Genomic DNA, 15,140 nt, shown 5'->3' with positions numbered 1-15,140 from the left:
GTACACCATCCCGCTGTTGTACAACGTGATAGTCAGTGTCACCGTCTGATTTCACCATCTAATCTGGTCCATGTTATGTGGCATTTTATTGCCACATAAGTAACGTAGCGCACAGAGCTAACAGCTAGCTGACGCCAGCTTTCTTCTTCTCTCAGTTTATAGGCGGGTCGCTGACACCTTCAAGGTGCTTACCGCCACCTGCTGTACAAGTAGGTTACTTGTACATGCAACGGACATAAATCTATCCGTCTCTCTGTTCTGTCCATTTTCTGACGGATCAGTGTGGCCAAGGCCTTAGCCTAACCATAACCACTACTTTCCTAAACCTAACCCTAACCTAAACTTAACCCAAACCTTAACCTAACCCCAAAATCAGCTTTTTACCAACTGTGGCCACGCCACGGCTTTTGTCCCCAATTGCACCCACCGTCTCCAATCAAGTTGGGTGTGTGTCCCCAATTTCCACTTAAGCAAAACCACGCACACACACACGCACACGCACACACACACACACACACATACACACACACACACACACACACACACACACACACACACACACACACACACAGCGCCGCGGGAAGTAGGGGTGCTGCAGGTGCTGCAGCACCCCCTAGATTTTTTCCACAAAAAAAAAGATTTTTTTTTTTTTTTTTTTTACAAATGTAATTAAAAATATTTTGCAGTGCACTATGTTCCTTTCTTGTTTAAGAATGTTTCGGGAAATGAAAATGTAGCTTATTTAAATAGAATTATCAACAATAACAATCAAGGAAGTTACATGCTTGTAGGCTAGAGAAGAAGAAGAAGCGCGCATGCACGCACATGTTGTGTTGAACCAACCAACAACCAATACGAATTGTTTAATCTGGCAATAAAGAAATGTGAACTTGACATGCTATTTTAATAGCCTACTCAAAAATGCACCTCCCACTATACAGCAAAGAGAGGAGTCAATGTTTATTGATATATGCCATTCAGATCAGAATAATTAGTCTAGTCATTAAGTTTGCTGATAATATTTCTATCATGTTAAGTCTGTGTCATGTTAACTGGTGTATTCAGAGCAAATAGGGAGATATAGAGCATTATCATCATGCTATATATCTCCCTCTTTGCTCTGAATGAGTGAGAAAAGGAGAAAATACTGAATAATTACATCACAACAGTATCCTAATGTTAATTTATAATGAGATATTCCTCTAAATATGGCAAAAAAATGTAAAAAAAAACGTCCAATTTTTTTTCGGCGGGGCCCTTGCGGGCCCCACCGAGAGTCCCTTCCTCCCAGCACCCCCTGCTTAAAATGACTTCCAGCGGCCCTGCACACACATCTATCCACTGGCTTGTTGAAACACTCTGCATTTCTCTCCTGTGCAGGGCCGAGGTGGGCGTGCAGAGGGTGCTGCAGGTGGATCTGAAGATGGAAAGCTTCCCGGAGCCGCGGGGCAGCCGCTGGATGGCCTGGCAGGTGGAGTACCCGGGCAGCCGCGCCGCCACGCCGGAGGCCCAGACGGAGATCCCGCTGGCAAGAGAGGACCTGGCGGGCATCGTGCCCCTGGCCATGGTGAGCCACGTCTCTCACTCAGAAAGACCCCGCACTCATGATGTAACACCACACCCACTGCTTTTACACTGCCAATCTTTTGAAAGCAACATATTTGAACCGAGCATTTATTTTGCAAGTTTTCTTTCACCGCGTGAATGAAATACTCGAGTTGAACTGGCAAAGGCTGAGTGGAAGCCTGAGGGAGAGAAACGCATCTATTCACGATCGGATCGCATGTTTTGTATGCTAAAGCTTTTTCATTATAGCGTCTAGTAACTGAAAGCTATTTTCATATCAACATTGGGATCGCAAGAAGGAGATTTGCCAAGAAATGTGGAGTAAACATTCCCAAAGATATAACCACTTGCACAAACTGCACATAATACAGTGAAAATACCAACAATGCCACAGACAATCTTCATCGTCAGTCCTCGGCCACAGAGCAGGGCTGCTGCTCAGATGGGGCAGGCAGAGCTGTGCCTGCAGAGTGTGTTTTGGTGCGGGGGCAGCAGGCCCTAGGTAGGACCCAGAGGCTGCCGATAGCCTGAGGGTAGACCCAGAGCTGCAGGCTAATACCGAGGATCCCCTATAGAACTTCACAAAGAGAACCTCCACAGCTTTGTTGGCAAACCAGGAGCTTCTCATTTAGATGAAGAGAGAAACAGGTGACAAACGAGCCACATCAATCGGGTTGAGTGAAGTGAACGACGTGCCGCGCTGCTGATGACTAAAGAACAAAGGTGGCATTGATTTCTATTTCTGGGCTTTGTGATCTGCTGCATCCAGAGGGCTTGACTGTTGTGTCAACGTTGTTCTCTAAGTATTGCTCCAAGCTCTGTAGATGATAGATGCCTGTGGGTGGTTGTTCCTGGATGGAGAAGAATGTAGCGTATCCTCACGCTTAGATCCGTTCTCTGGAGGCTACGGTGTGTTTAGTGCTGCAGTGTTGTTAGAGTTCCTTCTCTCCCATCCTTTTTCATGTGGCTGATGAATCAACAAGCCTGCCTGTCATAGACCAGCAACACGCAACATGCAGTGTGCTCCTCCCACGCCTGACACTGACAAAAATGGCTGAGATGAGTTGCGTGATTATTTCGCAAAGGCTCTGGAAAAAAGAAAGAAATCAAAGAAAAGAATTCATGGTGTAATTTGCTCTTTTTTCTAGCCCACTGAACATTTCAGCATAGCTCTCTAAAATGCACTTATTATTATACAGATAAACCTTGATTTCATTTCATTTGGACGCTACTGCCTGATCAGCTGTTGTTGTGCAGGCCTGTATCAGAGGCAATGCTCCCACCATTGTGTTGTCCCAGATGAATCCTCTGTATGCACGCTGCACACCTCACACACACACACACACACACACACACACACACACACACACACACACACACACACACACACACACACACACACACACACACACCTCACACACACACACACACACACACACACTAATCAATCAATCCCAAAAGTCCCTCCGCTTTTTCACTCAAATCATTATGCTTATTTTACACGGAATAAGGATTTATGGGACGCTATAAATCATGCAGCTTGCCAAAGCGACAAAAATCCATCTTAATTAACCTGATATTAAAATCATTTGCTGAACTTGGCTAAATCAATTAGGGGCAGAATAATTAAGGCACAAGCCTCACAGGAGATAAAGATGAATGGTGTTTTCGTGTGCTTTAAAACAGATGGTGTGTGTGTGTGTGTGTGTGTGTGTGTGTGTGTGTGTGTGTGTGTGCGTGTGTGTGTGTGTGTGTGTGTGTGTGTGTGTGTGTGTGTGTGTGTGTGTGTGTGTGTGTGTGTGTGTGTGTGTGTGTGTGTGCACGCGTGTGCGTGCCTGCGCATGCCAACTGTAAGGCCTGATATGCCCTTATTCTGCCTTGATTTACTATTCTGTACAAGAGACCCATCATTGAGTCAGTGAAACCGCTGTGACCAACATGCCAGTGCTGAGTGCATAATAAACAGATATATTGAGAAGTTCACAGATCAGTGTTTGACAGTCTTATCTGCTCCTAACATTTCAAACATCCACACCCCAGTGCATTTATTGAACAGAGGTTGGTCAGAGTTCACTTACTGTATCAAATGAATGAATGCTTTGAGGGTTGTTATACGTAGACTCAGTTCTTAATCTCTAACCACTTCGCTCAACTAGAGACTAGAGGACTTTCTGCCAGCTTTCGTTGTTAAACTGGGTGGAAACAATTAGAGACCAATCCAGAGTCTTTAGGGCGGCCCTTCATGCAGAAAGGCCGGTGACACGCAGAAGTTGTGCTTGTAAACAGACTAAACAGAATCAAATAATCAATGTTTTAAAAAGTTCTCTTGGTGTTACAAAGTGAGTCGCTGTATCTCCACTTTGTTTCACTACGGAGGTTAATGGGGCGATAGCGGCATTTCTGGCAACATGACGAAGGGGCGTGCGTACAGTAGGTTTGTTAGCGGCCGTTCAAACTACTATTTCTGACAAGACGTCCCCAGACGAGCGGTAGGCGGAGATCTCCCATTGTCTGGGAGCCGAGACTAGTTTTTACGTGCAGATTTGGGTCAGATGTTTTCCCCCAGCCGCGCACTATTCTCCCGGGCTTTCTCCTTCACTTCCAAGTGTCTCTTCCTCGCAGACAGCTCACTAAGGTGCCCCGCATCTCCAGCCATCCCATGCTACTAACACAAATACTATGCAGACATATTCAGAACTCATTAACTCTGTCTGTCTCTTTCTCTCTCTCTCTCTCTCTCTCTGCCTCCCTCTCTTACCCCCCCCCCCCCCCCACACACACACACACACACTCGAGCACACGCACACACGGCTTTCGCAATCTGCATGGCCCAATATGAGCGACGCACACAAGCGAGGAAGAGGAAGGCAGAATGAGATTGCTTGAGATCACTGTGGCATGAAAAGGCCCACAGATAAGTTCCTCTCCGCTCCTCTCCTCCTCGCTGATGGAACAGAGGAGGTGAGGTGATGTACGGAGCAGTGCTTCACCACCACCACCAGCAGCCCCCCCCCGCTGGGAAAACATGGAGCTCACTGACTCCAGTAGAAAACAACTTCCTGTGCGCGGAACAGAAGCCACCGTAATAGAGTCGTGAAGACAGAAGCCTGTAGCAGAGACTCACTACTTGATTGTAGTTGGGATCGGGTAATCCCAAAATAATAGAAACACCTATGATCATTTCCTAATGAGGATTTTTTTGCCTTCAGAACAGCTTCAGTCCTCCTTGGAATGCTGTCACACAAGTACCCCACTACAGGCCCGGCGTTAGGGGGGGGCCTGACCGGGCCGGGCCCCCCCATTCCCCAAACTGCCCCCCCATTAAAAAATAAAAAATAAAAAAAATAAAAAAATTGGCTAAAAACGTTTTTCTGTTTTAAAGTTTAAAACGGAATCTGGCTGGGGAGGTACGGTGGTGCAGTGGTTAGCACTATCGCCTCACAGCTCGAAGGTCGTGGGTTCGATTCCCACCTGGGGACGAGGTGAGCGCTGAAGGAATGCGTGCCCGTCCACACACCGCATGTCCTCGAGTGCCCACCGTCCGGGTGGGGTCGGCAAAATGGCCTTTCTGTGTGGAGTTTGCATGTTCTCCCCGTGCCTCCCGGGGGTCTCCTTCATATAGGAACCCCCTTCACAAAAACATGCAACATCCTGGTTGCTAATGTGGTTCCTCCTCTGATCGTTAAGGGCGCCTGTTCAGAGGGAGGGGAACTGGTTGGAATAGCGTGAACCTCCCACGTGCTATGTCCTACCGGTGAAGCTTCCTCTGGCAGGTGAAAAGAAGCGGCTGACTGACTGCCCATGTCTCGGAGGAAGCATGGAATCAGTCTCGGCTCTCCCCAGATCGGCAGAGGATGGAGTAGCAACCAGGATTGAGCAATCGGGGGGGGGGATAAAATGGGATAAAAATCGGGAAAAATATATATATATATTTTTAAAAAAACGGAATCTGGCTGTCATTAGGCATTGATTAACTGAATGCTATTGCTAACTGTTACTTTGAACATCCATTTGCAATGATTCTGGCTGGATATTAACTATTGTAAATTTGTCACAATGAATGCAATTTGTACACAATGTGTAAATACATTTAATATTAATTGTTTAGGCCTAATTATTTGTAAAGTCACAACACATTAGAGATGTGTGTAGTTCTTCATAGATTTAGCCTCTTCATTTTGCTCTCAAATGCACCAGGTTGACGAATTTTACTTTAAAATGTACAAAATCTTCTTCCGGGGGAGAATCCCCCCGGACCCCCCTTGGGTAGCTTGGCCCCCCCAAGCTAGGGGCAGGCCCCCTCTGTAACTTGGGTCTGGAGCCGGGCCTGCCCCACTACACACAAGAACAGTGTGTAGTGGGGTACTTGACCAGTCGCACTATTTAATTTTCACCATCTTATAACATCTACACATCATGAGGGGGCAGTACTGGCACCATAGGGGGAATCTGATGCTGTAAAATGACCTCACATTCCTTGGCCGCTACAGTATATGACCATGCAGAGCACATCATCACACCTGCAGATGACTAGATGGCTGATCATGTTATTACAGAATATTGCTGCATATCGGGCAACATATACGCCGATACCGATATATCTGTGATAGGCCAATATCAGCTGATATCGGTTGGGCTCTAGTCAGAATCTGCTTTGTTCATGTTTGTGCGAGAAGTGTGGTTTTCAGATCTGTTCCTCCTCCGTACAATGGCAGTGAATCGAGAGAGAGAAAAACACACAATTCTCTAATTGCCTCTACCCGAGCAACAGATAACAGAGTCACTGATTCTGCGGTTTATCATGGCCAGGAAGCGACACTACCAAAGTTCAGCATCACTTTAGTGTGGCGATTGTCAAACCACTTAAAAAAAGTGACTGGTAGGCTGCTGCTAATTTGTTTTCAGCTTACTATGACAGACCTTTTTCCCATGTGGTGTTATTGTTATTATTGTTATATTGTTATCATTGTTGAGTTGTCAAGGTTTTGCCCAGCTCCTATAGGCTTTCAATAACATAATATCGTTATCATCAGTGATGTTGACAGCACATCAAGGTTACAGAGACAGATAAGAGAGGTAAAGAGGGGCAGATAGAAGGAGAGAAACAGAGGAGATATATATATATATATATATATATATATATATATATATATTATATACGGTATATATATATTATATACGGTATATATATATTATATACGGTATATATATATATATATATAGAGAGAGAGAGAGAGAGAGAGAGAGAGAGAGAGAGCGAGAGAGGCGAAGAAGGGAAAGAGACACAAAAAGAGGGAATTTCTCCAATCTTTTTTAATCAAGTTGAGAGGGGAGACTTCAAGAGAGCGCGCTGAAGGCATTTGTTGACACAACAGCTTTGTGGGCTTTGCCCAAGAAGAGCCTTTCGTCTGTAATTAGCACTAATTAGCCTAATAAGCTAGACTGTCTTTCGTCATAATGGAAGAAGCTGCAGTAATTGTGTTTAGACCAGAAATAATCTCTTAAACTGAATCCATACGTGACCATGTCTCTAAAGGTTGTAATGTAATAAAGCTAATTAGACTATTGGTAATGGGAAGCTTGTTTGGGCTTTGATCACATTTCTGGCTTTATTACTTCAATGGCTCCTCAGACCCCATTCATGGCATGTTCGAAATTACCGTGCCCTTGCAGGAATTGATTATTATTTAAATTTAAAGAAGTATTTTCATTGCATTTCCCGCAGCAGGTGATGGGCCCTGCCATGGGTGACACCTCTGGGAAAGCAGTGGCACCGTTGAAGAATGAGCAGTGTTTTTCTGCTGCCTTTGAAGAGGGCTCCTCCTGTGTGTTGTCACAGACCCCCACCTGCACCGCCAGGCCTCCGAGCAGCGCTCACCACTTTGTCACCAATTTCAGACCGTGGAGCAGCACTTCTGCAAATGCAGCAATTATTTCAAAAGCGGAAAAATGAAAGGAGTATTCAAAAGTTCTAGTGAGTTTCGAGCGAGGCAATGCCTCCGAACTCTCTCTCTCTCTCTCTCTCTCTCTCTCTCTCTCACCGGTGTAATACGGCTTGCCTGTCCTGGCTTGTCTTCTCCTCACCTGCTTCTTCAGATCTCATCCTCTCATCTCCCTCCCTACTTCTGCCGCTCGCTCTAGACAAACATGCATTCATATATTAACAATGTGTAATTGCTTCCCTTGTCACCCGCATGCAGCCTCCTCGTGTTGGCATCTCCTGTTTCCCCTTTAGAGGAGTGCAAACGAGCTGCGTGTCGTTGTTTATTTGTATGCCTCCGTGGGCGGTAGCCGAGCCGGAGACATTATGGGTTCGGGTTGTCCGTCCGTCCGTCCGTCCGTCCGTCCGTCCGTTCATACGTCCGTACGTCCGATGTTCGTTAACGCCTCGACGGAATTTCGTCCACTTCAAATGTCCACTTGGAATCAAGGATGAACTGGATACATTTGACCTCACGATGGCATTCGTCCACTCAAGGATGAACTGATTAGATTTTCGGTCGTCAAAGGTCAAGGTCACCGTGACCTCACGAACGCCATTTTCAAGCTCGTTAACGCGATATCTCAGTAACGCCTTGGCGGAATTTCTTCGCGTTTGGCTCAAACGTCAAAGTCTGGACAGACACGGATGTCGACTGCTCACTTGTTGGCGGAGGCATATAATGTCCGCGGTGCGGTCGTTCTAGTTATTTTACTTATTTATTTGATTTAATTTATTTTTTGGAGTCATCTGGAGATGGATCTTAAAGGCAGTAATTGGATGCCTGAGCGGATTCTTCGCCGCGGTAGGAGGCTGGTCCATTATCTTTTGCCATGGTGAAGTAATCCGCTGCTGTCCATGCTGTCCTCATCATCATTACCCGTGCTGCAGCGGCGCGCTGATGGAGAGGGAGCGGGGGGACAGGGCATACATCATATCTGGACTCATCGCTCTTCCTGCTGCAGCCCAGGCACCAAACTGTGCTCACTCACATCCAGAGCATCCAGAGGCATCGAGATGAGGAGAGATGAAGGCGGCCCTTTGCATTCACGCGCAGCTCCAATGTATCGTTAAACAATACATCATCACCCCGGCCTTCTCTGGCCACTTCCGCTCCCGCGTGATAAAGCCATCTATCAACATCCCCCATTGAATGTTTCATCTTACTCCTTTCTATTTCATTCCCTCCATCGCAATGCACATCTTCTCTGCCGGGCGAGTGGAATCGGGAGAAGCATTTATCAAACGCACAGTTGGACAAACGGACACGAGCACTTTACACAGTACTTGGCCTAATCAGAAATACAGTGCAGGTAACAACAGTATGCAAGCCCTTTATCAGAACACATGGGCTGGTGCGTCCTGGTGGCTCACGTGGTGGTAGCACGCGTACCACGGAGGCTCAGTCCTTTGCGTGGCCGATGCGGGTTCGAAGCCACATGTCATCCGCTCTCTCTCCCCCCACCTTTCCTGTCTGCCTAACTGTCCTATCTAAATAAAGGCGAAAATGATCAAAAGAGAAAAAAATAAAATAACACATGGACTGGAAGAGCATGTACAGCCCGGGTAAATGCATGCCACTGATACACATGACTGATTTCAGCGGTCCAATAACCTCGCCCAATGTCCAGTCGTCCACGTCCACTCCGTTCCACTGGACGTCCTTGTGTCTGGCCTCTTGACTCATACACTTTACAGTAGGGCGCTGATGAATAAATCCCAAGTGAGCGATCGATTAACAGCTAGCATAGCATGGAGGCTGGCTGATGATGAAGTGGCAGCACTAATTGAGCCCACTGCACTGCATGCACCTATGCCATACTTCATGTAATGCTAATTAGTACAAAACAATGTGACGAATGGTATCCTGGTCCAGAACGTGATCGGGCTCCTCGAAGTTGCATCATGCTTTAACGTTTTCTATGTTCCATAATTCCTCCGCCGTCATAGGGTGCCACTTACTTGCTGTAACTAATAATAACAATATTTAAAAAAAAAAGATCAGATGGACGGCTGTCGAGATAAATACATTTTTGTGTTGCCAGTAGGTGGGCTATGACGTGACCAAATGCGCGTGACCAAATTACAGATTGGGATCTATTTCGGGAAACGGATGTAGTTTAATGGCAAATTCTGTTGCTGTCACTCGGGAACAAACCGACGTGGTACTCTGCAGTCCCTGTGTAATTGTTGAAAGGCTAAAAGTGAGGGGCAAACCCTCTCTCTTTACGTCGATGGTGTTTGAGTCAAAGCCATGCTTAGAGCTCCCTCTCTCCAGCATCACCCCACACTGCCGCAGTGCCTATTTCAGCAAAGATTCCTCGCCACTAAGATGTCAACAAACAATCAGTCGCCATTAAGAAAACCGTCCTTTCAGCAGTGCTTTTGAAACGTCCAGCAGTGTGGGGGAAATTACCTGTTTACTGTGCTGTCACAACGCGTGCTGTCCTCAGCGCTGTAGCACTTAGTCCACACACAACGCTCTGCTACGGGGGTGGGGGAGGTGGGCGGGGGGGGGGGGGGGTTGTGGAGCAAGCTAACAGGGATGAACTGAAGGGCATGCTCCAGTTTAACAGATCAATCTGACTGTGTGACAGCCCATGCTCATGTCCATAGCTCCCCATTATTGTTAACATCCTTCACATCTGACGTACTTGACATTCTGCTCCAGCGCTGTTGGCTCTGGCTGTAATCCTGGCCCGCTGAGGCTTGTGAGAGGAATGTGTGTATTTTTCGCGAGGTAATGGACTCTGCAGTGGAGCTGACCTTTGTGCCTGCCGAGAGAGGTCCGTGTCCGGGGGGCAGCTGAGCCAAGCGAAGCTGGCAGTATGGATCTCCATCAGAGCCGGGTTGAAGAAATCAGTCAGAGAGATCAGGAGGTTATCCCCGCCAGGCGCCGTATGCTGTTGGTGACCAACTTCTCCATCGATCGGCCCGAGCGTGGTAGATATGGGACTAACCCTAGCGTGATAGATATTGGGCTGAAACGGAGCAGGCCGTCTTCACTACTCCAAGCATAAATTACATAAGATCTTCCCTTCTGTCTCACCGCTGTGTGACAGGTGTCAGAGCGCACGCTATCTCACGCCTTCTGGTTTTGCCCTTCATTAACGAGTTTCTGGGCCAAAATATTTGACTGGTACTCTATAAGGCCTACAAAATAACCCTGCAGCCGGAGGCAGAACTCGCCATCTTTGGCTGCTCTGAGTCCTCTCTGAACTTCCCTACAGCTGTGCAGCCATCTCTGACACTGGGGACAACGGTCGCCAAAATACTTATTTTGAAGGAATGGAAGTCCTCCTCTTCACCAGGTGTGGCTAATGGACATGGTCTCTGTAATACAGATGGAAAGACTCCGGTTCCTGAGAACAAACTAATTTAGAAAGTTCTCAACTATCTGGGACCTGTTTTTAACCTACTTTGATGAGGTTAAGAATGACTAGTGACTGAGGTTAGGTTAGGACTGATTTCCCACAGACCCCTTGTCTAAGATCTCATACGCAATATCTCTTACAAGCCCATAAGCACCTTATGCGGCTGGTAGGTAGGTGTTTTTTATTATTATATATTTTTTTAATCTTTTATTATTATTACTTATTTTCCTGTGTCTGAGCCTGTTTCTCTTGTATGTTTACCGTTCTATAATTTTTTTTACATAAAATATATATATATTAAAAAAACGGAGCAGGCCGCTGTGGGCTGGGCTTCCTCCCTTCATGCCTGCTGGCCTCCAGCACAGGGCATCAGCGGGGCATCAACTGTACCGGCGCCGGCATCAGTCAACATCAACCCGCCTTTCCCGCGCGTGCGCGGTCAGACCCCCTGCGGCTTCCCCCCCTCCTCCCACTGGTGTCTGGTGAGCGGAGAACGGGTTGTGTCCCTGGTGTCTGACCTTGCTATCTCCTGGAGCTCGAGTTTGACTGTTGTTGAAATTCACTAGGGACCCCCCGCTCCTCCCTCCTGACCAACTGATCGAGATATATTGCAGGTGTGCTATTCATGAGCGTTGCAAGGGATTTGTCCTATAAAGTTAAAATATGGCACTTCCACCAGCCAGCCATGTTTTATTCAGGAACCCCTTTGCCCAGCATGAGATGCAATTCATGGCCACTGGGCTCCAGAGGCTGGCTTGGTTCCTGTTCACCACACCCTGTTTCCAGCACCAATAATTATTTTAAACTTTATTTTGAAAAGTGCAGGCCATAATAAGCACTAGATAACTGTACTTTATATGACGAGGAGGCGTGTCATTAACCGATGAAGCACAGAATTCCATGACCATGGCAGTTCATAAACCAACAGTATTTCCTGTCACAAATGACTTTCCTTTATGTCACTTCCAGAAACCAAATTTTTGAGGTTCGATAATATTTTGTCGATAGAGTCTCTGTGCCAAGGGTCTATTGGATAGACCCTTGGCACGGCACAAAATTTATTATCTTATCAACAAGCCATCTAAATTAAGGAATCATCTACATTTCATAATGTAATTAATATTTGTGGAAGGATTTGTCCCGTCAGCAGCATGTCCTTGTGACACTTTGCTTGCTCCAGGCGAGGTTTACTCATAAATCATATGTACTCATAAATAATTTACAGCTGGGAGCAATTGAATGTGACTAAAACATCAATACCGTCCATGAACTGTCATGTGAATCCTCCTGCCTAACCCATCACTCACAGAACAAGTTCTGATGGAAAAAAGAGGGCGTTCTGAATCTTGATACATCATTGGTTGCCCTTATTTTGGGGTCCACGAGGTCAACGATGCAACATAAATCATCCCAGCGCTGACTCTGTTGACTCAACCCATATTCAACATAAATCACCGCAGAGCTGACTCTATTTACTCAACTCATATTCAACATAAATCACCCCAGAGCTGACTCTGTTTAACTCAACTCATATTCAAGGCTGTGCAGCATTTTCTCCACCGGGGGCTGTCAGGGCGAGAAGTTGCAGCGAGTCTCTTGGCGCTCTCTTTCTGACCATCTTACCGCCTTGGTCAACAGGCAGATTCAGGTCAGTCATTCAGGAGTGAGATGCCTCACTCCTCGGCATACCACGTAAAAACCAAGTAAACAGACATAAGGGTTAAAAACACACATTGATGATTAGAGGCAAAAGAGGAAAAACGCATGTGGCAAGGTGCAAAAATATGTCTGCATTGTTTGTTTAAAATGCCAATGGTGGTTGGGATGAAGGAGTTCTTGGAACTGTACTATTGTCAAAATGTATTGTCAAAATTTCCACTAACCACAAGCCTCTGCAACTGTAGGCCATCACCCCAAATTTGCTGTTGCACTGCACAGAATCTGTAAGCTACTTGTCTATATCAATCTCTATAACAGGAGCCTGTTTCAAATCTGCACACATCGCCTTTAGTGTGTGTGAAAATTACCTGTGTGTGTGACTTTTCGGTGCTTTCCTTGACAAGAAATAGCCTTTCCCTTCTAAGTGTCTCAATTACTGAAGGAGGACTCCACAGAGCTACCTGCTAAATTAGGCCTCCAACACGACTCCGACACGACCGCTAATTCCCAGGCAGCAATTTAGCTTGTCCACGGGATGCTCAGCATGATCGCTCATTAGCTCCTCATGCTAACTGACACTTTCTGGAGTGGCTCCACTATCAAAGCAGTCACCGAGTTCATCTCCTCGCAACCAGCCATGACGGAATGTAATGAGCGGATCAGGTCTCGCGCCTCAGACAGGGGGACTGCTATTGAAAAGCGGTTAGAGGTGTTTTAGGGAGGCAGTGAGGGATGACCGTGTCGTGGAGATAGGTCTCCGCAAGCCCCCCCAACTCATCCCATCAGCTTGGAAAGCGGAGAGCAAAAGGATATGAGAGAAGAAGGAGAGAAGGATGCAGCTCTTCCTAGGGTGGAGGATGAAGATTAAGGGAAGAGGAAACAAGAGAAGAGACCCTCATTAGAAGGCTTCACACCCGTCCCGCCGCTTCAAGCCGCTGTCATGCGGTGATGTATCGCTCTGCGTGGCGCTGCTACCAAGGCCTCTATTCCCACTCTACTCCACGTTCCTCACTTCCAGCCAATTAAAAGCCCCACTGTAGAGTAGAGGGAGGAAGTGGCACATTGAGCACGACACAGTAGTGGAGGAGGAGAGAGGAGCTGATGAAAAGACACGTCTCTTTTAGTCGCCTTAATCGCTCCAGGACACTGTCTGAGTGGCGTTTTATGTCTGCCGCATATTATTCATTATCTTCTACTCCCATTCCACTTTCCTCACACGTACGCATAAGACTGTATATCACCATGGTGTGAAAATGTTTATCCCAACTATGAATATTTCATTCACGGTAGGTTGGTATATTGGCATACTACTTCATGGCCATTTCTCCCCGTTCGCTCTTGAGATGACAGAAAAGATCAGGAATAGACTCCCCGTCCAGCAACGAGTCATCAATCATGCTTGTGAAAGCAGGAGATTAGTGTTTTGGCTTATTATATATGAGCTAGCTTTACTGCCCTTCTATGCGTTTAAGTTTCCCTGCACAGTATATGGGGGTTTAGTTCAGCCACAACAATGCGCCGCTGACATGAATACGCATACGCATACACATTATGTTTACCACCCTCTCACCTTTTCTGCTTCACCATGAATAATGCAGATCCTTCAAATCCCCGACTCAACGCGTTGCTTGACCTGTTCTTCTGCTCGCCGCGGCCAGTGTGGCTGGGTTAGAATATGGATGTTTTAGCGCCAGGTAGAGAGAAAGCACAGAGCTGATCGCTAGACCAGGACAGGCAGCTTCTCGATTTCTCATGCTGCCTGTGTCACTCTGGCTGACACCATAAATCTCACTTATTTTCACATCCAGCCCCAGACACGGGCAGAAATTAGGGCCCAGACCACATTACCAGCCACAGCAGCGTGCTGAATGCTAACGGAGAGATCCTTGATAAAGCAGGCAGGCGGTGCTCCCGCAGATTATAGAACAAAAAGACCTCCTGTCTGTGTGTGAGACCCGGAGAGGGCAGAGTGGCCAGCGAAGTCAAGCATGAACACCAGCATCATCAACAGGTGGCTCTCAGAAGAGGTGCCCGGCCTGCAGCATGGAGTGAATGTTCTTTGAAATAAAATATCACTGAGGTCATTTCACAAAACGGCTGCCTTGTTATCCACCTCTCCTTATCAGTTCAAATATGTAAAGAGTGTTGCACATTTTTTTATTAGGGACTTTGAATTCGTCTTCCAGTCATATCATTGGAGAACACCGAGTCCATGAGTTGAGTTAATAGATGCTCAGCAAACATACTGATGACTAACTGATGACTACTTCACCTACTGTAGATGCAAAATGATGGTCTTTTAAAAATAAAAAAATAAAAAAATAAAAAAATAAAATCAATAATTACCACATGAATCCTGAGAGATTTGAACACTTTTAGTGTGAACAAACGAGAGGATTGGCAGATTCTACCCGCCTGTGTGCCGCTGGGTCGGACATGGTGGGGAATCTGCTGGATTACTTTACAGCACAGAGGGACATTGCTTTTTAGGCCAGGAAGCAGGAACCGTTTTTACTTGGCAAATATTACACCAATTTATTCCAGTTCAACTATTTGAAGTG

At 46.4% G+C, this 15,140-nt stretch overlaps 1 protein-coding gene across 1 annotated transcript in view; it reads left to right on the top strand.

The window, feature by feature from the left end:
• The window catches only part of LOC310783206 (transmembrane protein 132C), a gene marked incomplete at both ends in the record, with an annotated part of 167,185 nt that overhangs the window by 127,196 nt on the left and 24,849 nt on the right, over positions 1-15,140 (top strand). Inside the window, one exon of the mRNA XM_083644007.1 lies at positions 1,381-1,567. Within this exon, the coding sequence (XP_083500133.1) occupies positions 1,381-1,567 (187 nt within the window). The remainder of the gene's footprint in view (positions 1-1,380; positions 1,568-15,140) is intronic.

This window comes from Poromitra crassiceps (assembly GCF_964638095.1).
Source record: "Poromitra crassiceps genome assembly, chromosome: 10".
Taxonomy (NCBI): Eukaryota; Metazoa; Chordata; class Actinopteri; order Beryciformes; family Melamphaidae; genus Poromitra; species Poromitra crassiceps.
The sequence above is the reverse complement of the archived record's forward strand: the minus strand, read 5'-3'. Positions and strand labels throughout refer to the sequence as shown.